At 63.7% G+C, this 26,776-nt stretch overlaps 1 protein-coding gene across 1 annotated transcript in view; it reads left to right on the top strand.

Annotated features, from left to right (window-relative positions):
* The window catches only part of LOC101392177 (SCO-spondin), a 57,121-nt gene that overhangs the window by 28,118 nt on the left and 2,227 nt on the right, over positions 1 to 26,776 (top strand). The window contains 52 exon segments of the mRNA XM_087434669.1: positions 388 to 567; positions 686 to 808; positions 952 to 1,081; positions 1,185 to 1,310; positions 1,527 to 1,618; positions 2,504 to 2,677; positions 3,028 to 3,192; positions 3,525 to 3,777; positions 4,786 to 4,832; positions 4,989 to 5,159; positions 5,460 to 5,591; positions 5,825 to 5,970; positions 7,279 to 7,373; positions 8,064 to 8,116; positions 8,318 to 8,524; positions 8,641 to 8,811; positions 8,935 to 9,014; positions 10,108 to 10,277; positions 11,101 to 11,147; positions 11,262 to 11,453; positions 11,538 to 11,705; positions 11,964 to 12,164; positions 12,498 to 12,594; positions 12,700 to 12,899; positions 13,240 to 13,406; positions 14,503 to 14,663; positions 14,855 to 15,078; positions 15,691 to 15,732; positions 15,917 to 16,072; positions 16,588 to 16,797; positions 16,965 to 17,132; positions 17,987 to 18,118; positions 18,218 to 18,464; positions 18,717 to 18,869; positions 18,951 to 18,997; positions 19,185 to 19,529; positions 19,886 to 20,053; positions 20,715 to 20,845; positions 21,117 to 21,241; positions 21,583 to 21,629; positions 21,859 to 22,137; positions 22,450 to 22,608; positions 22,774 to 22,890; positions 23,349 to 23,487; positions 23,635 to 23,837; positions 23,983 to 24,110; positions 24,212 to 24,354; positions 24,465 to 24,511; positions 25,353 to 25,570; positions 25,859 to 25,954; positions 26,106 to 26,166; positions 26,461 to 26,591. Coding sequence (XP_087290795.1) covers positions 388 to 567; positions 686 to 808; positions 952 to 1,081; positions 1,185 to 1,310; positions 1,527 to 1,618; positions 2,504 to 2,677; positions 3,028 to 3,192; positions 3,525 to 3,777; positions 4,786 to 4,832; positions 4,989 to 5,159; positions 5,460 to 5,591; positions 5,825 to 5,970; positions 7,279 to 7,373; positions 8,064 to 8,116; positions 8,318 to 8,524; positions 8,641 to 8,811; positions 8,935 to 9,014; positions 10,108 to 10,277; positions 11,101 to 11,147; positions 11,262 to 11,453; positions 11,538 to 11,705; positions 11,964 to 12,164; positions 12,498 to 12,594; positions 12,700 to 12,899; positions 13,240 to 13,406; positions 14,503 to 14,663; positions 14,855 to 15,078; positions 15,691 to 15,732; positions 15,917 to 16,072; positions 16,588 to 16,797; positions 16,965 to 17,132; positions 17,987 to 18,118; positions 18,218 to 18,464; positions 18,717 to 18,869; positions 18,951 to 18,997; positions 19,185 to 19,529; positions 19,886 to 20,053; positions 20,715 to 20,845; positions 21,117 to 21,241; positions 21,583 to 21,629; positions 21,859 to 22,137; positions 22,450 to 22,608; positions 22,774 to 22,890; positions 23,349 to 23,487; positions 23,635 to 23,837; positions 23,983 to 24,110; positions 24,212 to 24,354; positions 24,465 to 24,511; positions 25,353 to 25,570; positions 25,859 to 25,954; positions 26,106 to 26,166; positions 26,461 to 26,591 — 7,664 coding nt within the window.

Genomic DNA, 26,776 nt, shown 5'->3' on the forward strand with positions numbered 1-26,776 from the left:
CTTGTAGCCCTTTTGTTCTATGGATCCAAGAGAGTCGCCCCCACCCTGCCTCTGCCTTCCAGAGAGGGGCTGCCCGCACCGGGGTCTCTCTAGCCCCTGCATCTGACCTCCTAACCCAGCTTCTGTCCGCTGCCACCAGGGGGCGCCCTGCTCCAGGATTCCCACTGTTCCAGCCCCTTTCCAGGCGCTAGAGCCATTCTTTATTCTGGGAGGCATCTAGAGAGCTTTCCTAGGGGAGGTTTCCTGGGACAGGAGAGGAAGCTGTGGAGTCCCCGGGGTGCTAGCGGCTGTCCAGGGTCCTCTCTGCTCTGCAGCCCCACTCTCTCTAGCAAGGTCCACATCTCCTCGGGCTCACATGGTCCACACCCGTTCTTCCTCCCCCTGCAGTGGCTGGGGCGTGGGCTGTGTGGGGGGCCTGGGGGCGCTGCAGCGTCTCCTGTGGAGGTGGCCATCGGAGTCGCCGGAGGAGCTGTGTGGACCCCCCGCCCAAGAATGGTGGCGCCCCCTGTCCTGGGGCCTCCCAAGAGAGAGCACCCTGCGGCTTGCAGCCCTGCACAGGGGGCACAGGTAGGCAAGCTGGGCGGGGCAGGGGCATCCAAGGGTGGAGCCCCGTGGGGGTGGGGCTGTTGAAGAGAGTTTCTGGGCCTCCTGGTGCCCACCCCGCCTGGTGCCCATCTCCCTGCAGACTGTGGGCTGGGCCGTGTGCACGTTAGTGCTGAGTTGTGCCAGAAGGGGCTGGTGCCCCCATGCCCACCCTCCTGCCTGGATCCCGAGGCCAACAGAAGCTGCAGTGGACGCTGTCTGGAGGGTGAGGCAGACCCAGAGAGCAGGGCTGCTGTGGACAGAGCCCTCGGGGGGAGTGTGGGGTGCCCATCAGTCCTCAGTCTCCAGCCTCCCCTCCCTGCTGCCCCCTACACTTGGGACTGAGTGCCCTCCTCCCCCACACCCCAGGATGCCGCTGCCCCCCTGGGCTCCTCCTCCACGACAGTCGCTGCCTGCCCCTCTCCCAGTGCCCCTGCCTTGTGGGCGAAGAGCTGAAGCAGCCAGGGGTGCCCTTCCTCCTGGACAACTGCAGCCAGTGGTGAGGGCATCTGCTTCCGCGGGGAGGGCCTGAGTCAGGGGACGGTCCCCTCCCACCCCACCCTCCCCAGTCCTGACCTCCTCGGCCTCTCCCTCCTCTGCAGCACCTGTGAGAAGGGCGTGCTGCTGTGTGAACCAGGGGGCTGTCCTGTGCCCTGCGGCTGGTCAGCCTGGTCCTCCTGGGGTCCCTGCGACCGCTCCTGTGGCTCTGGAGTGAGGGCCAGGTTCAGGTGTGCAGGACAGAGCCAGCGAGGGAGGGAAAGGAAAATGGGAGAAGGAAGGAAAGGGGTGTGGTGGAGGGAGAGAGCCAGCTGAGCTGGGCCGGTGCTGGTGGGAGCCAAGGAGCCTGCGCGGGAGAGGGTGGTGGTTGAGGACAGAAGGAAGAAGAGGGCAGGAGTGAGGGGCAGGGAGAGGAGAGTGGATGCCAAGGCTGCCTCTCTCCCCAGGTCTCCCTCCAACCCTCCAGCCGCCTCTGGCGGTGCCCCGTGTGAAGGCGACAGGCAGGAGGTGCAGGCCTGCCACACGGAGTGCGGGACAGGTATGGCCAGGAGCTGGGAGGCAGGAGCCCACTACCCCTCCCAGGGTCGGCCTTGCTCCCCCCATCCCTGCCCTAGGAACACGGTGGGCTCGGCCATGGTCACTCTGCATGAGTGGTCAGTGAAGCCTCCCCATCCAAGAGGCAGCCCTGGACCAAGCCTTGATGCCCGGGGCTTTGACGAGGAGCAGACGGAGGGGAGGCCTGGGCCCAGGCGGCATCCTCCTCCCACAGAGGCAGCCCAGGAGCTCTGGCCCGGGCGGGCAGGGTATCTGAGAGCAGGCCGAGGGGGCAGGCTGAAGCCGCTGGCTGTGCGTGTGGGGCTGGGGAGGTGGTCAGGAGCGCCTAGACAGACAGAGGTGCCTAGACTGGCTCCTTCTTTCCGCTGCCCGGGGATGGGGCGGAGGAGAGAACAGGAGAGTTGGGGGTGCAGGTGTGGGTCCAGGGGTCTGGGCCAGGCTCTTGCAGCAGGAGAAGGAGGGAGGGGCCAGTGATGCATGGCTGCTGGTGCACTGACAGGTGTCCGAGGGGTCTCTGGGGTTTCCAGCTTTGAAGCTGAGTGAAGGCCAGTTGTTTAGAAAGCTCTGAAAGACTTGGTCTGGGGGAAAATGTGAGGATGGGTAGTGGACCTGTTGAGGTGCAGGTATGCCCACGGATGGAGGTGGGGACGAGTTGGAGCTGGGCTCAGGGAGGCTCTGCTCTGAAAGTGAGACCTGGGCCCGACAGTGGGGGTCCCAGAGGGGCAGAAGCTGCGCCCGAGCCCAGGGAGGCACTCCCTATCCTCATGAGGCCTTCTCTGGCCCCCATAGCCTCTCAGACCTGACCCGGGTGCCCCAGTCCTCCCCAACCCTGCCAGGACCCCTACAGTAGGCTGCCCTTCCCCTGCAGAGGCACTGGGCTGGACGCCCTGGGCACCCTGGTCCTCCTGCTCCCTGAGCTGTCTCGTCCCTGGAGGGGGCCCCGGCTGGCGCAGTCGATCCCGGCTCTGCCCCAGCCCCAGGAACACGTCCTGCCCAGGAGAGGCCACCCAGGAGGAACCCTGCAGCCCCCCTGTGTGCCCAGGTATGCCCCCCTCTCCCTGGGGTTGCCTGGGCACTGGGGTGGGTGAGGAGCACAGGAGAAGAATGTCCTGTTAGGCAGGTTCTCAACACTGGGGCAGGGAGGGGGCAAACCTGGTTATTGTCCCAAGCTTCTCCCCATCTAGCCATCCCCCCAGGAAGCCCAGCCCATGACTAATAGGGTGGGCCTGGCCTGAAGGAGTGTTTGGGACAGCCCAGGAGGTGTGGATGTTGGTGGGGGCTGAAGCTACAGTTAAGACCCTGCACGCCGCACAGCTCTGACCCCTCCCACACCCCATCCCCTGCCCATGTCCTTGCCGTGTCCATGACAGTCGACTCGGGTCTTCCTGACAGTGCCAAGTGTGTGGGGTCTGTGGGCCCCTTGGTCCACCTGCTCAGCCCTCTGTGATGGAGGCATCCAGACACGTGGGCGCAGCTGCTCTGGCTCGGCTCCTGGGGACCCTGAGTGCCAAGGACCCCACAGCCAGACCAGGGACTGCAACACGCAGCCCTGCACAGGTGCCACCCCCACTCCCATTCTCCAGCTACCATGTCCAGCCAGCCCCTGGGGATTTTGACCCCCAGCCCCCACCTCCACACATCACTGACCTCTGGCTCCAGGAGGGGCCATGCCTTGAACTAAGACAGATTTTGCCAGATTTCCTGTGTCTCCTTCAGCTCCCGCCCCCTGGGGACCAGGCACTGGCTGTGGCCTGAGGGAGGGGGCTTCCTCTGGCTTCTCAGTCCTGCTGACAGGCTGCCACCCAGCCACCTGCATGCAAGTTCCCTTCTGTCCCTCCATCTCCCTGCCCTTCCCTCTTATCCCTGAGATCCACTGTTTTCCTGTCCAGCTCAGTGCCCAGGAGACATGGTGTTCCGCTCAGCGGAGCAGTGCCGCCAGGAGGGGGGCCCGTGCCCTCGGCTGTGCCTGGCACAGGGCCCTGGGGTGGAGTGCACGGCCTTCTGTGCGCCCGGCTGCACCTGCCCCCCTGGCCTCTTCCTGCACAACGCCAGCTGCCTGCCCCACAGTCAGTGCCCCTGCCAGCTACACGGGCAGCTTTACGCGCCAGGAGCAGTGGCTCAGCTGGACTCCTGCAACAACTGGTAGGCCCCCAGCACGGGGGTGAGGGTGGAGAGGGTGGGAGAGGGGCTTGGTGGCTCCAGAGGTGGGCAGGCATGGACTCATATACACGGTGGGGGGCGTGGTGGAAGTTCATCATGATGCCAGGCATGGGCAGAGGGAGTGCTGAAGGCAATGAGATAAGCCTGGCCTCGAGGGCTGGGCGTTGGTGAGGAACTGACATGCGCATTTCACTTATGGGAAGACTGAGGCTGAGAGAGGTGAGGGATGGAACTAGCGCCTGGAGAGGGGCTTCGAACCGCTCCTCCAGTTACCTCTGTTTCTCTTTCCTGAATATAACCCCCTACCTGGAGCCGCTAATTTCTGCTCAGAAACCTTAAAGCGCCCAACACTCAAGCTGACACCAGACCCTGCCAGCAGGGGGCGCACTAACTCCTTTCCCTCTTTGTCCGTTTCTTTCATTTCATTTTCTCAATCTTTTTCTTTTCTATCCCCAGCGCCTCCTCCAATTCCCTGCTTCATTCTTCCTCTTCCCCCACCTCCTTCTCTTTTGCTTTTTCTCTCTTGGATTCTTTTTCTGGAACTTCCATGTATTTGACAAGTGGGTTTTAAAGCACTTGTTGGAGAAAAGAGGGAAGAAAGCGCAGCGTCCTCCTTCCCAGGAGACGCAAGCTGGGGTCTGCTCTTCCTAAGTCACTCTGACCTGGCCCTGAAGAGTTGCTCAGAGTCACTTCAGTGCAGTGTTCAATGCACACAAATGGAATAAAAAGTGTGCAGCGGCGACTCCTTGATAAAACTGCGGGACAAAGGGCAGCAGGGTGCCTGGGCGTTGGGGGTCACAGAGGGTAGAGCTCTCACCTGGTGAGAATCCTGGGGCACGCCATGAACTTCGCGTGGCACAAGCGACAACTTGCCTTACTTGCCAGACCCTCAGGGTTCTCTTCTGTGTGGTGGACGCGGTGGTCCTGGCCACTTCCCCCTAGGGACAGTGCTCCAAGGGGCAGGGGCTGATTGTGGCTCTCTCTCTGCAGCACCTGCATCTCTGGCGAGATGGTGTGCACCTCGGAGCTCTGCCCAGGTACCGCTGGTGCCCAGGAAATCGGCAGTGTGGGCTGCTGGCCCCTTCAGAGATCCACCCTGGGGGTGTCGGTGGTGCCTCGGGGAAGTTGGGGTCAGGGGTGACTTGACCTGGTCTCACACATACTGTGCTTCTCCCCTGACACTCACCCTGCAGTGGCCTGTGGCTGGAGCCCCTGGACCCCGTGGACGCTCTGCAGCCGCAGCTGCAACGTGGGCATTCAGCGGCGCTTCCGGGCGGGCACTGCACCCCCGGCTGCCTTCGGGGGGGCTGTCTGCCAGGGCCCCAACATGGAGGCCAAATTCTGTAGCTTGCGGCCATGTCAAGGTGAGAGCAAGGTCCTCAGAACCCTCCAGAAAGGAGCCAACACTCCGAGTCCCTCCCCCGGGACCCCGAGAGAGGTCCAAGGGCTTTCCCTAAGAGTTGCCACTAAGATGTGGTCCCCAGAGCACCCTAAGAGGGGTCATCCCTGGAGGCCAGCCTTGTTCCAGTGAGTTCTCCCGAGGTGTGACGCTGCGGTGTCTGCGGTCCAGGGGGAGGAGTGACTGAGTGTCTGGGTGGGAGGAGGAGGAGGAGACGTGCTGGGTGTGGGGGACAGGGCTGCAGTGACCTGGGTGCCACCCCCAGGTACTGGTGGGGAGTGGGGTCCCTGGTCTCCATGCTCCGTGCCCTGCGGTGGTGGCTACCGGAACCGCACCCGAGGTAGTGGCCCGCACAGCCCGATGGACTTCTCCACCTGTGGCCTACAGCCCTGTGCAGGTGAGGACTGCCCTGGGGACCTACCTTCTCCACCGCGCCTGTCCTCAGTTCTCATCTGCACCTGACCCAGGGGCTGGTCAGCCCCTCCCTGTCACCCCGGGGACCCCCTCTGTGAGCTCCTGTGCAGCCCCACGACCTACCCAGCCACTCCTGGAGCTGATGCCTCTCCAGGGTTGGGAGCCCCAGGAGAATTGAGTGCACCTGGGCTGGGCTGTCAATTTCTTTGTCCCCAGGGCCCGTGCCTGGCATGTGTCCCAGGGGCAAGCGGTGGCTGGACTGTGCCCAGGGCCCTGCTTCCTGTGCAGAGCTCAGCGCTCCTCAAGGGACTAACCAGACCTGCCACCCCGGCTGCTACTGCCCTTCCAGAATGCTCCTGCTGGTGAGTGTCCTCCCTGCCTGGCCTCTTCTGGGCCTGGGGACCCTGGTGGCAAGGAAGGGACAAGCGGGGCCTGGGCAGAGGCAGAGCCAAAGGTACGGGGCTGGAGACAGGGAGACGCTGCAGAATCGAGGACAGGGCAGTGACCTCGGGGGTCAAGCTCAGCTCCGCTGGCAGCAGCAGGGGACCCTGGGTGAGTCGCATTCGTGTCTCCTCAGGCCTCTGTGGTCTGGTTTGTGAAATGGTGATAGGTCTAGAAAGTCTTTATGATTCCTGCCTGCTTGAGCGCTCTGTCCTCTTATGTTATCACCAGTTATTTATCGAGCACCTACTGTATGCTCAGTCTTGGGCTAGGCTACACTGTAGGGAAAGAGCAGGCTCTGCTCTCAAGAAGCCTCCAGTCTGGGGAGACCAGACCCGGAGCCTCTAGAATGAAGACAGGACTATCCGATGCACAGGAAGTGAGCTCTGCACGTTGTGGAGCATGCGGTGCAGACTGGCGGGGGCTGGGTCAGTCATGGTGGGCTTCCTGGAGGATGTGGACCTGATTTGACTGTCAGAGACTGGAGGACGTGGAGAGCAGGGAGGTGGCCACTCCATTTGGGGGGTGGTGGGAACCAGGGCTGGGAAATGAGGCCAGCTTGGTGGAGTTTGGACAAAAGCTTGTGGGGCAGTGGGGAGGGCTTACAGAGGTGCTGCTGGACCATGGGTGTGGTTAAGGGACAGACTCCCATCAGGTCTGGGTTCCAACCAGGACCTTCCACTGGTAGCTCTGTGACCTCAGGCTGAGGACTCTTATGCCTCAGTGTCTTCGTTTGTAAAATCGGGGTCATAAGGTGCGCCTGTAAGTCTGTAAGACGGTAAAGTGTTTCCCAGGGCCTGGCCTGCAAACCTCAGTACATTTGACTTTGAATCATGCTGCTGGATGGCTGTTTTATTAAAATTTGAGACACTAGCGACTTCTTTCCAAACTCCCTGTGCACATAGTTTTGTCTGGTTTTATTTTGTTGATGAAAATGTGGGTTTTTTTTACATCATTGCCGTATGAATTGCACATTTCCTATTTTGTTAGTTGATTTCAGGGACATTGCACAGTTCAGTCTCACGTCCTGTGATTGGAGATGGTCTTTTTCTCTCAGAAATTGGGGGGTCCGTGCCCTCTCCACATGGTCCCTGCGGCTGATGGGGTGTGTTTCCGATGTTGAGGAGTTGCTGTTTGAGGGTGTGAGCCTGAGAAGGGGGTGCTGAGCTCTGACCAGGGGAGCAGGCCAGGCCAGAAACCCGAAGATGACAGAAGGCTTTTGATTCCAGAACAATGTGTGTGTGCCCACCCAGGACTGCCCCTGTGTCCACGGGGGGCACCTCCACCCCCCGGGCAGCGCTGTGCTTCGTCCGTGTGAGAACTGGTGAGACCCCACCTCCAACACAGTGGCCCCGTGACCCCTAAGGACCCTGCTGTTCCTCCTCCGCGGCAGGCAGGGACGTTGGCCTCTAGGGGGCCATGGAGACGCCCCTTCCATCATGGGCACAGCCAGCCAGCTCTCTGAGGCCAAGCCTCTTGCCCCCTTGCCCATGCCATCCCGACCAATCTTCTCTCTTCCCACCTGTCTCAGTCTGCGGGGGCTGCTGCAGCAACACTGCAGACTGGGTGGCTTGAACACGAAGTTTATCTTCCCACAGTTCTGGAGACTAGTAATCCAAGATGAAGTGTCGGCAGGGTTGGTTCCCCCGAGGGCTGTGAGGGAGAATCTGTGCCAGGCCCCTCTGCCCTTCTGGTGTTGTTGGCAACCCTTGGCACTGCTGGGCTTGTCGCTGCATCCCTCCAGTCTGTATCCATGTGGCCGTCCTCTCCTTGTGTCTTCCCGTCATCTTCCTCGTGCAAGTCTGTCTCTGTGTCCACGTTTCCCCTTTGTCATGTTGGATTCGGGTCACCCTAATGACCCCGTTTTAACTTGATCACCTCTGTGAAGACCCTCTCTCCAAATAAGGTCACATTCTGCAGTCACGTTCACATATGTTCAGACTCCAACATAAGAATTTGAGGGGACACGATTCAGCCTGTAGCAGCTCGCTGACCTCTGTGGCTCCCCTTCCAGCTCCTGTGTCTCTGGGCTGATCACCAACTGCACCTCCTGGCCTTGTGCGGAGGGTGAGAAGGGGCCACTCCAGACGCCCCCTGTACACTCCCTGTCACCGCAGTGGGCCTGTGCAGGGGCTGGGGAAAGCCCTCGGGAGAGGTGGGGGCAGGGAGGAGGGGCACCCCGTCCTTGTGCATCATCTCTGCCAGCTGGCCCCTCCAGCCTGCGCTTGCTCTGTCCTCTCTCCACCTCCCTCTCCTGTGCACACTCAGGTCAGCCCACGTGGTCGCCCTGGACCCCCTGGAGCGAGTGCTCGGCCTCCTGTGGCCCTGCCCGACGCCACCGGCACCGCTTCTGCACCAGGCCCCCTGGCGTGGTGCCATCCAGCGAGGTGCTGCTGCCCCCACCGGCCTCAGCCACGCCTCTTTGCCCAGGCCCCGAAGCTGAGGAAGAGCCCTGCCTCCTGCCAGGATGTGATCGTGAGTCCCACGGAGCCCTGGATGGGGCCCTCTGTGCCCTGTGGATACCCGCTGCCTTGCACCAGCTGCTCCCAGCCCCGGCCAAGCCCCCCCTTCTTCCTCTGCTGTCCCCCCAGGAGCTGGGGGCTGGGGTCTTTGGGGGCCCTGGTCCAGCTGTAGCCGGAGTTGTGGGGGAGGCCTGCGGAGCCGGACCCGAGCCTGTGACCAGCCCCCACCCCAGGGCCTGGGCGATTACTGCGAGGGGCCTCGGGCCCAGGGGGAGGCCTGCCAGGCTCTGCCATGCCCAGGTACCTGCTGTGATGGGGGGTGGGAGTCAAGGAGCAGAGGCGGGAAAGCTGGAGGAAGCGTTACAGGGCGACGGGCCAGGATGGGCGACCCACACACTCAGCCCATCCTGTCCCCTCCCCTAGTGACCAACTGCACTGCCATTCAGGGGGCCGAGTACAGCCACTGTGGCCCTCCCTGTCCACGCTCCTGTGACGACCTAGTGGTGAGTCCGGGCTCCCTCGGCATGCCCGCCTGACCTCTGCCCCAAGGGTCACTTTGTGGGAGGGCAAGGTGTGGCTTTGGGGCATGGCCCCTTCCGGCCTGGGGCAGCCCAGCACTGGTGGGGCGGTGTGGGGTCATCGCCCACCAGGCCAGCTCCCCTTGTTCCAGGGAGTGAGCCTCATCCAGCAGCCCTTGTCTCATTGCAGCAAAGATTTCTCGATTTAAACATTTTATGACAAAAATAGCATAAACACATAGGAAGGGGGAATTATTCCATTATCTCATCTTAAACACCACCAGCACTTGGGTGTACAGACCTTGACTGTGTGTGCGTGTGTGTGCGCGTGTGCCTGTACCCGTGTGTGTTTGTGTGTGTCTGTGCTCGGGTGTGTGAGCCTCTACTGAGTGCCTGCCCAGGACCATGGAGAGGGACAGAAGCAAACACAGACTCTGTCCCTGTCCTGTGGAGCCTGCATTGTGATGGGGAAATAGATCCTAACCAAAGATGCTGAGAGCTGTGGAGAAGGGATGGTGCTGTGGGGTCCTGCGTGGGGCCCTTGTGGGGCCCTGTCTAAGGAGGTCGGGGAGGCTCCTCACAGAGAGAGGGAGGAGGAAGGGGTGGTGCCTGGATCCCAGTCTCCCCAAGAGGATCCAGCTCCTTCCCAAATGGCCCTGCCTCCCGCCAGCCGTCTGGTCCACTCTGCCTAACTTCTGGGGAGGTCTGGGAGATACCCAGGTTCCCCACTGAACTCTCCGTGGGGCTCACATTTGGAGAACACTCCCACCAGGGAAGCTCCTCACAGGCTCTCCTCTCCCTTCCCTCTCCTCCCCTGGGGAGGGGCCAAGGCAGGGACTCCATGGAAACTCCAAGAAGGGCTTGTTACCTTCGCTGCCTTTCTTAACAAAGCTTCGAGGCATAAACTGTGTCTAGAACATAATGACCATGAACTGGAGCATCGCACTTTCTCCCTTCCGCCCTTCAAGCCTCCTTCTTCATCTTCCCTCCTGTGACTGCGCTGACTCCCAAGGCAGCCTCTCCCCGCCCCCATAGGCCCTGTTTTCTGCTGACCAGAGCCCCCTCTTACTGTCCCCAGCACTGTGTGTGGCACTGCCAGCCCGGCTGTTACTGCCCCCCGGGCCAGGTGCTTAGTGCTGACGGGGCCATCTGCGTGCAGCCTGGCCACTGCAGCTGCTTGGACCTGCTGACTGGGGAGCGGCACCGTCCGGGCACTCAGCTGGCGAGGCCGGACGGCTGCAATTACTGGTGAGGCAGGGACGCGGGCAGGATGCAGGTGCAGGGGTGAGGGCAGGGCATGGGCAGGATGGAGGTGCAGGGGTGAGGGCAGGATGCAGGTGGAGGGATGAGAGCAGGATGCAGGTGCAGGGGTGAGGGTGGGGCGTGGGCAGCATGCAGATGCAGGGGTGAGGGCAGGATGCAGGTGCAGGGGTGAGGGCAGGGTGAGGGCAGGGCTTGGGCAGGATGGAGATGCAGGGGTGAGGGCAGGATGCAGGTGCAGGGGTGAGGGCAGGGTGTGGGCAGGATGCAGGTGGAGGGGTGAGGGCAGGGTGAGGGCAGGACTCAGGTGCAGGGTGAAGGCAGGGCTAGCCCATTTCATACGTGGTGCACCTGAGCTCTCCTGGTCTCAGCCGATGCACATTAGACTCCCACAATCCCTGAGAAGATATGCCAGGCACCCTAACCCCTGTCTGATAGGTGAGGGAACTTAGGCGGCCAGCTCCATGGGTCTGCGCTCTGGGAGACCAAGAGCTGAGCATGTGCTCTGAGGGGGAGGTGTGACCGGTACAGTGTTTCCTCCCGCTGTCTGGCCCCAGTGGGCAGCAGACAACCTCTAATCATTCCCCAGTAGGACACACAGTCCGCGGGACACCGAGAGGGCCCTCAGTGGGACAGGGAGCAGGGTCTGGAGGCGCTAGAGAAAGGGAGGGGGCACAGACCGAGACTTCGGAGGAAGACGGGGGGCGTAGGGGTGAGGGGAAGGAACGAGGCAGCCCAAGAGGGGTGCATGTGGCAGGCACAGGCAGGATTGAGCGTGTCTCTCCCTCCTGTGCCCGCATGCCCCGCCTAGCACCTGCTCGGAGGGGAGGCTGACCTGCACAGACCTGCCTTGCCCAGGTACGTACCCAGCTCAGAGGGAGGTGAGGAGGAGTGGCCCAGGAGCACAGAGGGCTGGGACTCGGGAAAGCACAGCTCCACACTCCGTCTGGTGCCCTCCGTTGTCCCCCACAGTGCCTGGCGGCTGGTGCCCGTGGTCGGAGTGGACAGCGTGCACCCAGCCCTGCAGGGGCCAGACGAGGATCCGCTCCAGGGCCTGCACCTGCCCCGCTCCTCAGCACAAGGGGGCCCCGTGCCCTGGGGAGGCCGGGGAGGCAGGGGTCCAGCATCAGAGGGAGACCTGCCCCAACCCCACCACGTGCCCAGGTGAGGTGCCCCCACTAGTCTAGTCTGCTCCAATCCCAGTAGGCTGGGCCTCCTAAGGCAGATGATTCTGTCTTCCTGGCACAGTGGACGGAGCCTGGAGCCCATGGGGACCGTGGTCTCCCTGTGACACGTGCCTGGGGCAGTCCCATCGAAGCCGGGTGTGTAGCTGGCCCCCCACCGAGGGAGGCAGGCCCTGTCCTGGGGGCCACAGGCAGAGTCGCCCCTGCCAGGACAATTCCACGCAATGCACAGGTGAGGGCTTCCGCAGAGGTCTGGGAGGGTCCCTTGTAGGTCTGGGGAGATGCTGACTCTGACTGTTAGGCCCCCATACACATACATGTCACTGTCTTTGAGGGGCAGCCCTTGGGTCACTCACCTCGTGGCCCTGGGGCAAGTGGAAGGTCGGTGCAGGCAGTGGGTGTGGCAGGAGAGCTTGTCAGCTGAGAGCTGGGATCCCTGAGGGTGGGCCCCCACTCAGCACCCACCCTCTCTGCTTCCCCTCTGCCGCAGACTGTGGGGGTGGCCAGGGGCTTCTTCCCTGTGGGCGGCCCTGCCCCCGTTCCTGCCAGGACCTGTCCCCAGGAATCGAGTGCCAGCCAGGCTCAACGGGCTGCCAGCCCAGCTGTGGGTGCCCCCCCGGGCAGCTGTCCCAGGATGGCCTTTGTGTGTCCCCTACCCACTGCCGCTGCCAGTACCAGCCTGGAGCCATGGGTCAGTGCTCCCCTCGCCCTCGCCCGCAGGTCCCCTGAGCATTGCAGTGCCCGCCTGCCTGGCCCCTGCCCCTCTGACCACAGGGCCCAACTTGGGACCACAGGACAGGAATAGGCACCCTGGCCTCCCCAACACTCCGGGCCTTAGTCTCCCCTGCATCCCACCGCATCCCTGGGCTGGTCCGGGTTGGGGCTTCCATCTCCCACATCCAGGATCCCAGGCGCTGTGGGGTGGAGTCTGGTGGGGAGGGAGGTAGAGGCAGTGGGGTAGGAGGAGGGATTGGGGAGTGCACTGAGCTATCTGGAGTCCCCACCCCAACTCCTGTGCCCTCAGGGATCCCTGAGAACCAGAGCCGGTCAGCAGGGTCTGGGCTCAGCTCCTGGGAGAGCCTGGAACCTGGAGAGATGGTGACAGGGCCATGTGACAACTGGTGAGCCAAGAGAAGCAGGGAGGGGATGGGCTGCCAGGCTGGCAATAGGGCCCTCGGGTGGGTGGGCGGGGGCCTGTCTTCTGAAGCCCCCTTCCTTGTCCCCAGCACCTGTGTGGCGGGCATCCTGCAGTGCCAAGAGGTGCCCGGCTGCCCTGGCCCTGGGGTGTGGGGCCCCTGGGGCCCCTGGGAGGACTGCAGTGTTTCATGCGGGGGAGGGGAGCAGCTGCGCTCCCGTCGCTGCGCCCGGCCCCCCTGCCCGGGGCCTGCCCGCCAGAGCCGCACCTGCCACACGCAGGTCTGCAGAGGTGAGCCCCGCCAGGCTCTGCCCTTGACACTCCGACTTAGGCTTGAGTCCCATGTCGGCCTTTGACCCTGACTCACATGTGCCTTTTGACCACGCCAGTGATGGGCAAGTAGAGGAGGAAGTAGCCAGACTTGGGCTGTGCCAAGGGTCAGGGAGCCAGTGGGAGTGGGCGTGACGTTGTCCCTGAGGGGCACAGCCCAGGGAGGGTGTTGTCGGTATGACTGGGGGACATAGGGGTCGGGCAGTGGGGTGAGTAAGAGGCAGGTGGTGAGGTGGGCACAGAAGGAGGCAGCAAGGGCAGTGAGGGCCGGAGCTGGGCACTGACGCGGGTGTTGCCTCAGAGGCAGGCTGCCCGGCTGGGCGACTGTACCGGGAGTGCCAGCCCGGCGAGGGGTGCCCCTTCTCCTGTGCCCACATCACGCGGCAGGTGGGCTGCTTCTCCGATGGCTGCGAGGAGGGCTGCCACTGCCCTGAGGGCACCTTCCAGCGCGGCTTGGCCTGTGTCCAGGTCAGAACCCACCCAGCCAGGAGCCCAGGGCCCCCCCTACCTCTCAGCTCGCCACCTCTGCAGACCGTGTGGCCTCAGGATAGCTCGCCCCTTCCTCGTGGGACCCTGGGCAAGCTTTCGGGCTTGGGGGCTGTCTGAGGCCTTTGCTGCCTGTGTTGAGGGGCAGGCGGAGTTCTAGCGCTCAGAGCCGCGGGCTGAGGCGTCCCTGGTTCCTGGGGATATGGGGACATTTTCTGGGCCCCTGCTCCCCACCAGCACCTCTCCCTGGCTCCCAACTCCAGCTTGGCACCACCCCTGACCGGGGTGTGGCCAGGTGTCCCCTCTGGCTCCTCGATGCCCAGCTCCTGGCAGCAAAGGGCGGTTTCCTGCCAGGTCTCAGTGGCTCATCACAGCATTCAGGCCACGGTGGGAATCATGGGCTCTCGCTGGCCCCGTTTTCCCTTCCACACCCTTGTGAGAAAGCGTCCCCTCACCCTCACTCTGCCTGGCCCCAAACTCCTTGTCTCCCGCTGTGGGGTCCAGACGGCAGGCAGGTGCCACCTTTGCTCTTTCTAGCTCTACAGGCGCACGGGGATTCCTTCGGACCTTAATCCTGAAGCTGGCATCCCAGTGGGCTCCCCCCAGCCAGGGTTCCAGAATGCCGTGGCCGGCAGGAACCTGAACAGCCACCTGGTCCCACCTCCTGACTTAGAGCTGAAGACATCGAGCCCCAGGGAGGGGAAGGGACACACAAAGTCACCAGACAGTTATTGGCAGAGCTAGACTCAAACTCAGGTGTTCCAACTCCCAGCTGAGGCCCTTTCCACCTCCCGGGCTCCCTCCAAGTCTCATCCTGTCAGGGCCTCTGTTGACCCCACCTGTGTCCTAGCTAAGCGCTCTATGCAGCAAAGCTGGCTGGCCCTCTCCGTCAAGCCCATAGGCCACACACCTCTCACTCTCACGTTCATACCCCTGATGCAGGTGCACAGTCCCACTTGCTCCCAGGAATGCTCTCCTGGGGCCTCACAACTCCTTCCCCCCATCCCTCCCCAACCAGGGGGACAGTGTCTCTGGCCTGGCCTGTGCGACTGCACTTTCTTCTCTGCTCCCACCCCAGGAGTGCCCCTGTGTGCTGACGGCCTCACTGCTGCAGGAGCTGGGAGCCGCCAGCGCTGACCCTGGGGCTCGCCCACCCATCCTGGGAGAGGGTGGTCAGCCCCTCGGGCCTGGAGATGAGCTGGGCTCAGGCCAGACCCTCCGCGTAGGCTGCAGCAACTGGTGAGGGGGACTATGAGGGTGGGGGAGATCTGAGGTCACAGGAGGAGGAGCATTGGTCTGCCCTCTGCCCCCCACCTGGCCTGGACTAACCCCGGCTCCGTCTCCTCGCCCTTTGGGGCTGAGACTCTTGTCCCGCCCCTTCTCCCAGGGTGTGTCCTGCCCAGCCCCTCACCCTCACGCCCTGTCCCCAGCTCCTGTGTGCACGGGAAGCTGTCTTGCTCTGTGGAGGACTGCTCCAAGGCTGGTGGTGGCTTCGGTCCCTGGGGTCCATGGGACCTGTGCTCCCGCTCCTGTGGCGGGCTGGGCACCCGCACTCGCAGCCGCCAGTGTGCACGCCCCACGCCCACTCCCGGCGGCCAGGGCTGCCTCGGGCCCCGCCAGGACCTCGAGTACTGCCTGAGCCCAGACTGCCCAGGTGAGGGAAGTGGGAAGGGAGAGTCTGGCTGGCTGAATCCTCTTCAGCTGGCCCTTTATCCTTTCTTGTCTCTGTCCATCCTTGTTGCTATCTCTGGGTCTCTCTTCCTCTCATCTTCTAGCTCTGTTTTTCTCTTCTATTCGGGTACATTCCACCAACATTTCTGGAGCTCTTGCCAAATGCTGTGTGCTGAGGACAGGGGGTAGTGAGGACCCTGACCTTGGGATCCAGGGGCTCAGATAACTCATTTCAGCATGTGGTGAGCCCTGTAGGAGGGCACATGTGCTATGGAAGATCAGGGAGATTGAGAATTCTCCTAGAGGGACAGCCTAGGAGGGCTTCCCGGAGGAGGCAGCATCTTAGGGGGTTTGAGGGATGCAAAGGACTTTGACAAGCATTGGAAGGGAAGGAATGCCAGGTGGCAGGAACAGCTTGAGCAAAGGCCTTGCTGCCATGAGAAAGTGCTGTGCCTGGAGCACGTGTGGGAGACCAAGGTGAGGGAAGGGCTAACCAGATAGGAGCAGGATTGGAGCTTGGCCACTAGCCTCGGGCTTGGTCCTGGGGCACTGCAGGCTGGGAAACGTTTCTGAGCAGGGCTTTCCTTTGGCACAGGGGCTGGAGGGTCCACAGTGGAGCCAGTGACGGGCCTTCCAGGTAGCCCAGACTCCTTGGATCCTGGCCGCCCCCCGCACCCCTCCCATGTGGCCTCCCTTTGGGAAAAGCAAGCCCAGGGCCTCTTCCCCCCACAACCCTGCTTCCTGGGAGTCCAGGAGCCTGGGGCTGACTCCCCTGGGAGTATCAGGAAGATCAGGAGACACCCCTCCCTCCCCTCCCCCAGGCGGCTGGGGCCCGTGGTCCCCGTGGTCCCCCTGCTCCAGCAGCTGCACAGACCCCGCTCACCCTGCTCGGCGCAGCCGCACTCGCCTCTGCCTGGCGAACTGCACTGGGGGGGACACTTGGCAGGAGCGCCCTTGCAACCTGCCCTCCTGCACAGGTGCGCCTTCCAGTCTCGATCTCTGACCCTGACCTGTGTCTGAACCCTGACCATCACCTGTAAACCCAACATCTGCCCTTGAACAACTCATTCTAACCCCCAGCCAGTGTCTGACCCTGAAACCCCAGCGTCCAATGCCCCTCAAGCAAATATCGATCTGATCTGAATCTGTGCCTCCTCTGGACCCTGGGTCCCCTTTGCCAAACCGACGGCTGTTGGGGAGCCCTGCCAACTTCCAACAAATCCTCACTCCTGTGTGTACCAACCCCTCCCCGAAGGTCCCATCCAAATCTCTCAGCAGCCCTGTGGGGCTGGGATTACTGTCCTCTATGGAAGGAGGGGAACGGAGGCCCAGTGGCCACAGCCACACAACAGTCAGTGTCAGATCTGGAAGGAGAACCCAAAAGTCTGGATGAGGTCACGGGGGCCCGGCGGAGGGGGAGGTCTGTACTGGAGCGGGGGCAGGTTCCGTGTGGCCAGGGCTGGCTCCAGCTCAGCTTCATCCCATCCCACAGAGCTGCCCCTGTGCTCCAGCCCCGGCTGCGTGGCCGGGAACTGTTCCTGGACTGCCTGGGCCCCATGGGAACCTTGCTCCCGAAGCTGTGGGGTGGGCCAGCAGCGCCGCCTGCGGGCATACCGTCCCCCAGGGCCTGGTGGGCACTGGTGCCCTGATATCCTTACGGCTTACCAGGAGCGCCGCTTCTGCAACCTGCGTGCTTGCCCAGGTGAGGTGGGCCAGTGAGGACCAGGGTGTGCCCTTCCCTGGCATCTGTGCCCCTCCCAGGCACCTGGCCACCTGAGTGCAACACTTCCATCTTAGTGCATCTTGTGGGACATGGGGGCCCTCTGCCTGAGCCAGACCCCTCATGTGGCTCTTCTCTCTCCCACGCAGTGCCGGGAGGCTGGTCTCGCTGGAGCCCCTGGTCCTGGTGTGACCGGAGCTGTGGTGGGGGCCGATCTCTGAGGAGCCGCCACTGCTCCAGCCCCCCACCCAAGAACGGGGGTGCCCCCTGTGTTGGGGAGAGGCACCATGCTCGGCTCTGCAATCCCATGCCCTGTGGTATGGCAGTGGGGACAGCACATCCCTGGTGGCCTGTGCACTCTGCACAGCTCTCCCCACCCCCACCTCTAATGTCATCCCCACATCACCTGGCAACATAGATGGGGGACAGGCTGTTACCTCATTGGCCAGTTAAGGAAACTGAGACCCACAGGGGTAGATGGCGGGATCTGGGCATGGGGTAAGGCCTTCCTGTGGCCCAGGAATGAGCTGCTGGAGCCCACCCCACTGCCCATCCCCACCCCACTCACTCTCTCAGCTTTGCCCCGCCCTCCAGTGCCTGAAGAACTGCCCCGCCCTGTCAAGATTCTCAGAGAATCTGAGGGTGACAGTCATGAGGGGACCTGGTACCTGGGATGTGGATTGAGCCAGACAGTTGTGATCCCCTGCCTCCCACCATGCCCCATGCAGCTTCAGCTTTTTCTGTTATTGGTTCTTCTGAGCTTACTGACCTCATGGACCTGGGTTACTCTAGGACCCACCCCCTCTATTAGGACATCCTCCCCCCCCCCCACATTCCCTTCTATCCCCCTGCGGATGAACACCGTGGAGCCATATAGGTGAGAATGTTGGCTTTTAGATGCTCAAATTCAGTCCAGCTCGACAAGCATCTGTTGAGTGCCAGGCTGGGTGTTGGGAACTCACAGGTCGAGACAGAGGAATGCTCTGTCACTCAGAGTGTCCCAGTCCCGGAGTCTCCTCAAGGCCCCATGTTCCCATAGGCACCAACCTAGGGGGAAGGATGGGGTGTGTAGCTTCATGGAGGTAGGGTGGTCCCCGATCGGGCAGCAGCGGGGGTGTCTGAGCCCTGGGGCTCAGGGGCCTCTTGACCCTGGTCCTCCCAATCTGTTCAGAGGAGGGCTGCCCAGCAGGCATGGAGGTGGTCAGCTGTGCCAACCGCTGCCCCCGCCGCTGCTCAGACCTCCAGGAGGGGATCGTGTGTCAGGACGGCCAGGCCTGCCAGCGGGGCTGCCGCTGCTCCGAGGGTAGGTGCTGCCCCGGCCTTCACCTGCCAGGGCGGCTCAGCGGGAAGGCGGGTGGGGCCTGGAGTGCCAGCACAGCTCTGGAGGGCCGCCTCCCCACAGGCTCCCTGGAGCAGGACGGCGGCTGCGTGCCGATTGGGCACTGCGAGTGCACAGATGCCCAAGGCCACAGCTGGGCCCCGGGGAGCCAGCACCAGGAGGCCTGTAACAACTGCTCCTGCCAGGCCGGGCAGCTGTCCTGCACGGCTCAGCCCTGCCCGCCGCCCGCCCACTGCGCCTGGAGCCGCTGGTCAGCCTGGAGTCCCTGCAGCCGCTCGTGTGGGCCCCAGGGGCAGCAGAGCCGCTTCCGGTATGGGGCTGGGCCAGGCTAGGGTCTCCTGCTGCCTGGAGGCAGGTTCTCTCTCTGATACCGAGTTCCTGGATCCTGGCCCGCACCAGTGACTCTGCGCCCAGTCCATGCCCTGGCCCAGCTTTTGTCCCTGGTCATCCTTGCCTTTCCTTAGCCATCTCCTCGCCCACCCTGAGTTTTCCCACAGGAGGCGGAGGAATGATGAAGCGCACGGGGCCATCTCTCACCTTCTCTGTCCCCGGCCCTGCCTAGGTCCTCCACTTCCGGCTCCTGGGCCCCGGAGTGTCGAGAAGAGCAGTCCCAGAGTCAGCCCTGCCCTCAGCCCCCGTGCCCACCCCTGTGCCTGCACGGTGCCCACACCCGAACCCTGGGGGACAGCTGGCAGCAGGGCGAGTGCCAGCAGTGGTAAGCCCAGGGGCAGGGGCAGGGTGACCTGTACCATCCTGCTGGACAGCAGCGTCCCTGAGTCTGGGCTCCTCCTCTCAGCTCCTGCACCCCGGAGGGCGTCATCTGCGAGGACACCGAGTGTGCAGGTCTGCGGTTTCACCCCGATCCCAGCCTCACCCCACCCTACCAGCCTCACCATCCGTCTTGCTCTGTGCCCTGTGTTTCCCTCCTGCCTGTATTTCCAACTGCCACCCTCCGTGCTACTAGGTCCCAACCAGCCCTCTGGGCCTTCGCTCCCTCCGACTCCTCTAACCTAACCTGTCCCCTGTCCAGAGCCCGGGGCCTGGACGCTGTGGTCCTCCTGGTCCGACTGCCCTGTCTCCTGTGGAGGTGGAAACCAGGTCCGCACCCGGGTCTGCATGGCTTTGGCTTCTCGCCTCCAGGCCCCCCGCTGCCTGGGGCCCGACACCCAGACCCAGCACTGTGGCCAGCAGCCTTGCCCAGGTCTGCCAGAGGCCTGCTCCTGGGGCCCGTGGGGGCCCTGTTCCAGCAGCTGCGGCCCGGGCCTGGCCTCCCGCTCTGGGTCCTGCCCCTGCCTGCTGGCCGAGGCCGACCCCACCTGCAATGGTACCTTCCTCCACCTGGACACCAAAGCCTGCTACCCAGGGCCCTGTCTGGGTGAGTGTGCGTGGGAAGTGAACCCCTCCTCTGTTTTCCTACCTGGGGAAAATTCAGGGAATAATATGTGTTTTCCCAACCCCCAGATTATCTCCCCAAAATATATCTACATCTATCCCTTCTCCATATTTGTCTTGTTCCTGTCCTGTTCCCACCATCACTTCCTTTGAGATGAGACCCTTGCTGCCAGGTGACGGGGAACCCAGCCAGCTGGGACCTTTCTGAATTCTTGGCTTCCTTTTGCCCTTTCCCTGTGCCGGGTGTTGGCGAGGGCTGGATAAGAGGGGAGGGCAGGTAGGAGAGGGGTTGGGGGAGCCCAGAGGCCCCTAGCTGACATCCCCCACCTCGGTCCCTAGAGGAGTGCGTGTGGAGCAGCTGGAGCAGCTGGACGCCGTGCTCATGCCAGGTGCCGGTCCAGCAGCGCTACCGACACCAGGGACCAGCTCCAGAAAGGGCGCAGGAGGGCCACCCCTGCACACGGCTGGACGGCCACTTCCGGCCTTGTCTCATCAGCAACTGCTCTGGTGAGGCCCCAGGAGCAAGAAGCCAGGGAGCTGAGCCTTGGCAGGGGCCTCCCAGGGTTCCCACTGGGACTCCCAGCTCCTCTCGGAGCAAACCTCAGTGCCCCCAGGACCTCTGAGCAGTTAGTTGCCCTTGCCTGCACTGACCCCTGCCCCCGGCAGCCCAGCTACTTCCCTGCCCCACCCTCAGCTACTCTCTTGGCACAGCTGCTCCTCCCCACCCTCCAGCCTTCACCATAATTTTCCCACTTTGCAGCTGCAGGCCCAACGTAGGCTTTGGCCACTTGTAGCTGCCCCCAGGCACAGTGGGTCTTGCCCACCTCCTGTTGTAGCTGCCCTCCATCTCTGCCCCTCTGTCTCCCATCCGCCAAACCCTGGAGCACCTGCTGGCCCCTAAGTCCCCGCAGCCCCCATCTTCTGTGCAGATTCCTGTCTCTCCAAGGCCCAAACCCTCCTGCCCCTTTCCTGGAGGCACCTACAGGGCTGGAGTGGGTACTGGACGGGCGACACTGGGCTGTCCTTCCAGGCAGCAGGGGGGCAGTCTTACACTCTTACCAGGTGACCCCAAGGGGCCTCAATGGGACCATGCACCATGTGCTCTGGGCTTGGGGGGTGGAGGGTGTCTCTGGGCTGCCCCCGACCAGTCTGCCTGCCTCCCCTTCAGAGGACAGCTGCACCCCTCCCTTTGAGTTCCAGGCCTGCGGCTCCCCATGTGCCAGGCTCTGTGCCACACACCTGAGCCGTGGGCTCTGCCAGGACCTGCCGCCCTGCCAGCCTGGCTGCTACTGCCCTGAGGTGAGGGGTGGAGCTAGGGGAGACACCCCAGGAGAAGGGGGGGCCTCTGTCCACACTCCACACCTCCCCCCTCCACAATGCCCATGGTGACGCCCTCCTGTTGGTGCCTTTTCACGGTGCCTCAGCTCTTCACATTCGGCCTCATGGCCGTTCACCCATCTGTTCGCTCAGCAACACACCTGTGTGCTTGCTGTGGGTCAGGCACACTGCTGGTGTTAGCACGCAGAGATGATTGCCCCACATCCGTGTGCCTGTGTCCCCTCCTGCCCAGGGGCTGCTAGAGCAGGCTGGGGGCTGCATTCCCCCAGAGGAGTGTAGCTGCCTGCACATCTCAGGAGAAGGAGCCGGGGTGACCCTGGCCCCTGGGGACCGCCTGCAGCTGGGCTGCAAAGAGTGGTGAGTAATGGGGGAGGAGGAGGCAGCGCCTGAGGGCTGGAGCCAGGGAGTAGAGCGGGGAGGGTGGGGTGACCCTGGTCCCTGGGGATCACCTGCAGCTGGGCTGCAAAGAGTGGTGAGTAATGGGGGAGGAGGAGGCAGCGCCTGAGGGCTGGAGCCAGGGAGTGGAGCGGGGAGGGTGTGGGGTCCCCAGGACAGCCTGACCCCGCAGAGAAGCCCAGCCTCAGCCTCATCTGCTCCAGATGAGCCCAGAGCTCAGGTTACCCCTACATGAGCCCCACGCCCACTGCTCTGGGCTAGGTCCTGCCTCCCAGAGCCCACCGTGACACCCCCTCCCACAGTGAATGCTGGCACGGGGAGCTGCAGTGCACCAGCCGGGGCTGTCAAGGTAACTGGTCAGGGAGACCAACTGTCCCGTTTGCTGGGGACTGGAGCTTTCACTGCTAGGACTGGGACAGTCCCAGACAAACCAGGATGGTTGGTCACCCTACCCTGGCCCCCCAGACCTCCCTCAGCCTTCCTGGTCACACCTCCGAGCTCCTCCTTCCCTACCCGCTGCGGTCTCTTGAGTGTGGGGAGGGTCACTGGGTGGGGTGCCCACACGCTGCCCTTCCTAGGTCTTCTGCCTCTCAGCGGCTGGTCTGAGTGGTCGCCCTGTGGGCCCTGCCTGCCCGCCGGTGTCCTGGCCCCTGCCTCCAGGGCTACCCTAGAGGAGCGCTGGCCCCGGGACCCAGCCAGCCTCTCCCCGACCTTGGCCCCCACGCTGGCTTCAGAGCAGCACCGCCATCGCCTCTGTTTGGACCCTGAGACAGGGAGGCCGTGGGCCGGGGACCCAGACCTCTGCACCGCGCCACTCAGCCAGCAACGCCTCTGCCCGGACCCTCAAGCCTGCCATGGTAATGGGGAGGGGCCTAGGCCAACAGGGAGAGGGACCTGGAATGAGGGTGGAGGGGGGCCTGGCGGGAAGGCCTGGGCCGTGTAGTTCACTTCAGTGGCCAGGTAGTTAGCTAGCAGTCCTGCTTGCCTCTGGGGCCTGCTGGATTTGAGGGTGGGTGGAAGAGCTGCTGGGCGAGGAGGAAGGGAGCCCGGGAGGGCGAGTGGAGGGCAGGGTGTGCTGGTGTCTGCAGGGCTGGAGCCCTAGGCCGGGGGTGGAAGCAGGAGGTGGGGGAGGTGGGCCCTGGGCACTGACTTCCATTTTACCTCCCCAGACTTATGCCAGTGGAGTCTTTGGGGGCCCTGGAGCCCCTGCCAGGTGCCCTGCAGTGGGGGGTTCCGGCTACGCTGGAGAGAGGCAGGGGTCCCCCCTGGAGGAGGCTGCCGGGGGCCATGGGCTCAGACCGAGAGCTGCAGCGTGGCGCCTTGTCCAGGTAACCCCCAGCCTGGCATCCAGAGGAGGGCCAGGGACAGTAACGTTGGAGATGGGGCCTGTGGGGGCTGCTGCCTCTGACCCTGGAGGCGTGCAGTGGAGGGCAGGTGCCGTCTTGGGGGCCTGAGAACATCCCCAACACAGACTCCTACCTTCTGGTCCTCAGGGGAGAGCTGCGAGTCCCGGGACACCGTGCCCACCCCTGACTGTGCCAACCGGTGCCCTAGAAGCTGTGCTGACCTCTGGGACCGTGTGCAGTGTCTGCAGGGACCGTGCCGCCCAGGTGGCCAGGCCATGCCCACAGCCCAGCCCGGGAATCCTGGGGATGCCCAGGCCTCCTCCATCCTCCTGCTCCCAGAGAGCATGTGGCCTGGGGGCAGGGGCAGACTGCTGGATCGTGAGCTATAGGGCAGCAGAGTGGATCCTGGGGTCACTTTCAGCCACTGGCTGGGGGTCCCACAGAGAGTGAGCCTCAGTCTAGATGGGCTGTGTCTGTGAGGATGCTCTCAGGTGGCCTCAAGGGTTCCTGGGGTGGGTCCCACACACAGGGCGGCCTAGAGAGGCCCCTTTGTGAGCTTGGGGGTGGGAGATATTGTGGAGACAGGTTACATGGCAGGGGGCAGGAGGAAGGGGTGCTCTAGTGCCAGCCTGAGGCCTTGGACTTCATCTATGCTAGAGGGACCCATCGTGTGTGCCTGCCTCAGCACCGAATCTTGATTGTCCTTCCCACCCCCACTCCAGGCTGCCGCTGTCCCCCTGGCCAACTGGTACAGGACGGGCACTGTGTGCCCATCTCCTCTTGCCGTTGTGGCCTCCCCAGCCCCAATGCCTCATGGGTGCTGGCCCCGGCCGAGGTGGTGCAGCTGGACTGCAGAACCTGGTATGGCTGCCTACCGGGGGCCAGGCGGGAGGATGGGAGCTTCGGATGGGAGGCCTGGGGAAGGTCAGGGTTATGGGCATTGCTGGGAGCAAAACTCTGTTCACCTTGACTCGGGGCTGGAGCCCTTTCTGCACACCCCGTCCACAGCACCTGTGTCAACGGGTCCCTGGTGTGTCCACGCCATGAGTGCCCAGTCCTTGGGCCTTGGTCAGCCTGGAGCAGCTGCTCAGCTCCCTGTGGTGGGGGCACCACCGAGCGCCGTCGGAGCTGCGAGGAGGGTCCCTGGGGGACACCATGCCAGGCCCAGGACACGGAGCAACGGCAGGAGTGTAACCCGCAGCCCTGCCCCGGTGAGTGCCCAGCGGTGGGTGCCTGCCCTGCCCTCGGTGCTGCCGTGCCCAGGCCCCCACCCCAGCTGGCACTCACCAGGGCAGGTGGCGGGTCTTGAGGCAGTCCCCCCAGGACTCCACCTCACTATCTGTGTGCTCCCCTCAGAGTGCCCACCTGGCCAGGTGCTCAGCACCTGTGCCACCTCGTGCCCGCGCCTCTGCTCACATCTGCAGCCTGGTGACCTCTGTGTGCAGGAGCCCTGCCAACTTGGCTGTGGCTGCCCTGGAGGGCAGGTGGGTGCGGTCGCTGGGCCCTGACTCTCACATTGGGGAGCAGGCAGGTGTGGGGGTAAGAGGCGGTGGTCCCAGTGTAACTGGAGCCTGCGCTGTCCCAGCTGCTGCACAATGGCTCGTGTGTGCCCCCTGCCGCGTGCCCCTGCACCCAGATCTCTCTGCCCTGGGGCCTCACCCTGACCCTTGAAGAGCAGGTCCGGGAGCTGCCCCCAGGAACTGTGCTCACATGGAACTGCACCCGCTGGTGAGGCCCCGGGGGCGGGGTGGGGAGGGGGGTGGAGGCAGGGGCCGCTGAGAATGGGGGTGGGGAGGAGGACACAGGAGGCATCTCAACGCATGCTTCTATCTTCTCAGTGTCTGCCAAAGTGGAGCCTTCAGCTGCTCCCTCGCTGACTGTCAGGGTGAGATGTGGGCTGTTCAGGCCCCTGCTGGTCCCTCCAAAGCCAACGCTGGGCTGACCCGGATGAGGGGAGAGGGCCCTGCCCACCCTAGGCAAGGCTGCCTCCTTCAGGAAGCCCCTTCTCCCTCTGTCCACACCGCCCCACCAGGCTATCTGCCGGGGGCTCCCTGGACACAGCATGGTCCCCCCTGGGTGGTTGGGGGCATTTGTCAGGGGGCACTGTGTGTGCTGAGCCAGGGCCGTGAGTGAGGCAGAGAGCAGAGGGAGCTTTCCCCGCAGATGAGGAAACTGAGGTTAGAGGGTGAACTGAAACAGGACCCTTGCCTGGCAGTCCCCAGGCCGCTGGTGTCTGCCCTGTGCTGTCCCCCCCCATCTGGTCAAGGTTGACAGGCCTTTGCTAAGGGCCCACACGAGCCCAGCTCTGCCATACTGGGCCCTGTATGGATTCAGAGACACAGTGGCCTGGAGAGCCCCAGGCACCCCCCACCCTCACCCACCAGAACGGGTAGAAATAGGAGACAGTCTCTAGCTCACTGACAAGCAAGCTGCACCCACAGAATGTGAAATCGTTGCTGGGAATGGAGAGGTTGGGGTGGACAGGACTGGTCAGGGGAGGCTTCCTGAAGGAGGCGAGAACCGAGCTGGGCCCCACTAGTGTTGGGAGGGTGGATAAGAGCAGGGAGGTGTGTTTGGAGACCTAGAAGTGCAGAGGTTGCTGGAGCCGAGTGGGCAGTGCATGGGGAGGGAGGAGGGACACGGGGGTGCCCAGTGTGCGAGGGGGGAGAATTGAGGCTGGACCCATGGCTGACCCATGTGGTGGGGTGGGTGGTCTTCCCTGGCAGAGTGCCCCCCCAGGGAAATGTGGCAGCCGGTGGACCCTGGGGAGCCGGGGCCCTGTGAGCGGACATGCCGGGAACCGAACACCACGGAGTCTCAGAGCAACTGCAGTGCAGGGCAGGTGCCAGGCTGCGTGTGCCGGCCCGGGCACTTCCGCAGCTGGGCAGGCCCCTGCGTGCCCGCAGACCGCTGCGAGTGCTGGCACCGCGGGCATCCACACCCGGTGAGACACCGCAGTCCCCCGTGCCTCCCAGCCCTTATGGACACAGGCTGTCTCCTGGCTCCTCCCTGCTCCAGGGCCCGCAGCAGTGGGCAGCCCCACCATCGGCCATCACACTGGGACAGTCTCTGGGCCCCAACGGTCCACCTGCCTCCTGAAACTCTTGTTGCCGACTCCAGTCTCAGGCCACTGCCCTGGGCTGGCCGCAGGCCGGGCTCAGGGACGGGGTAGTATTATAGAAAAGTCTGCATGTGGATAGATGGAGAGGAGTCTCTCCCCTACTCTCCCCAGCCTGGATCCGAATGGCAGGAGGACTGTGAGAGCTGCCGCTGCCTCGGTGGGAAGAGTGTCTGCACTCAGCACTGCCCCCTCCTCACCTGTGCCCAGGTACCCGCCTGTAGCCTGCTGCCTTCTCAGAGTGGCTCCCTTGGGTCCTTCCTGGGTCCCTCCCCAGAGGCTGGTCTTCGGGCCTCAGGCAGGCAGTGCCGGGGCATTGGAGCCACCCTCCTGAGGGGACCGGGGACTACTCCCTCTGCAGGGCGAGGTGACCGTGCAGGAGCCAGGGAGCTGCTGTCCCACTTGCCGCCGGGAGACTCTGGGTAAGCAAGGGACCTGGGGCACCTCCTGCCGCGCCTCTGCCTACTCTGGGCCCTTTTCCCAAACCACCCCCACACCTGCCATGGAAGGCCCGCCGTCCCCAATCCTGCCCACCGTGGGGATTAGCAGAGTGAAGACCTCCAGTGCTGATCACAGCGCCTGGGCACCCCAGCCCCGACATGCTCCCCTCAGCTCCACGCTCTGTCCCCCTGTCCCCCACACACAGAGTCCCCTCATCACGCCTTCTCTCTCTGCCCTGCCCCCACCTCCCGCCACTCACCTGCCCCTCTCCACAGAGGAGCAGTCAGCCTCCTGCCGGCACCTCACCGAGCTTCGCAACCTCACCAAGGGCCCCTGCCACCTGGACCAGGTGGAAGTGAGCTACTGCAGTGGGCACTGCCCATCCAGCACCAATGTCATGCCTGAGGTGAACAAGCCCAGGGGAGTCAGGTCAGCCAGCGGCCCCCGAGGGCCTGCCGCCACAAACCTAGAACCCAGGCAAAGCCCAGGACGAGGGACACGGTCATTTCACGGGGATGCAGCTGATCAGAGCCAGGGCAAGTCTTCACCAAGGTGGTGGCCCATACCTGCTGGCCGGCCGGGTGATCCTCA

Source organism: Ceratotherium simum, chromosome 1 (assembly GCF_057802395.1).
Source record: "Ceratotherium simum simum isolate JZ-2026a chromosome 1, ASM5780239v1, whole genome shotgun sequence".
NCBI classification, from domain to species: domain Eukaryota; kingdom Metazoa; phylum Chordata; class Mammalia; order Perissodactyla; family Rhinocerotidae; genus Ceratotherium; species Ceratotherium simum.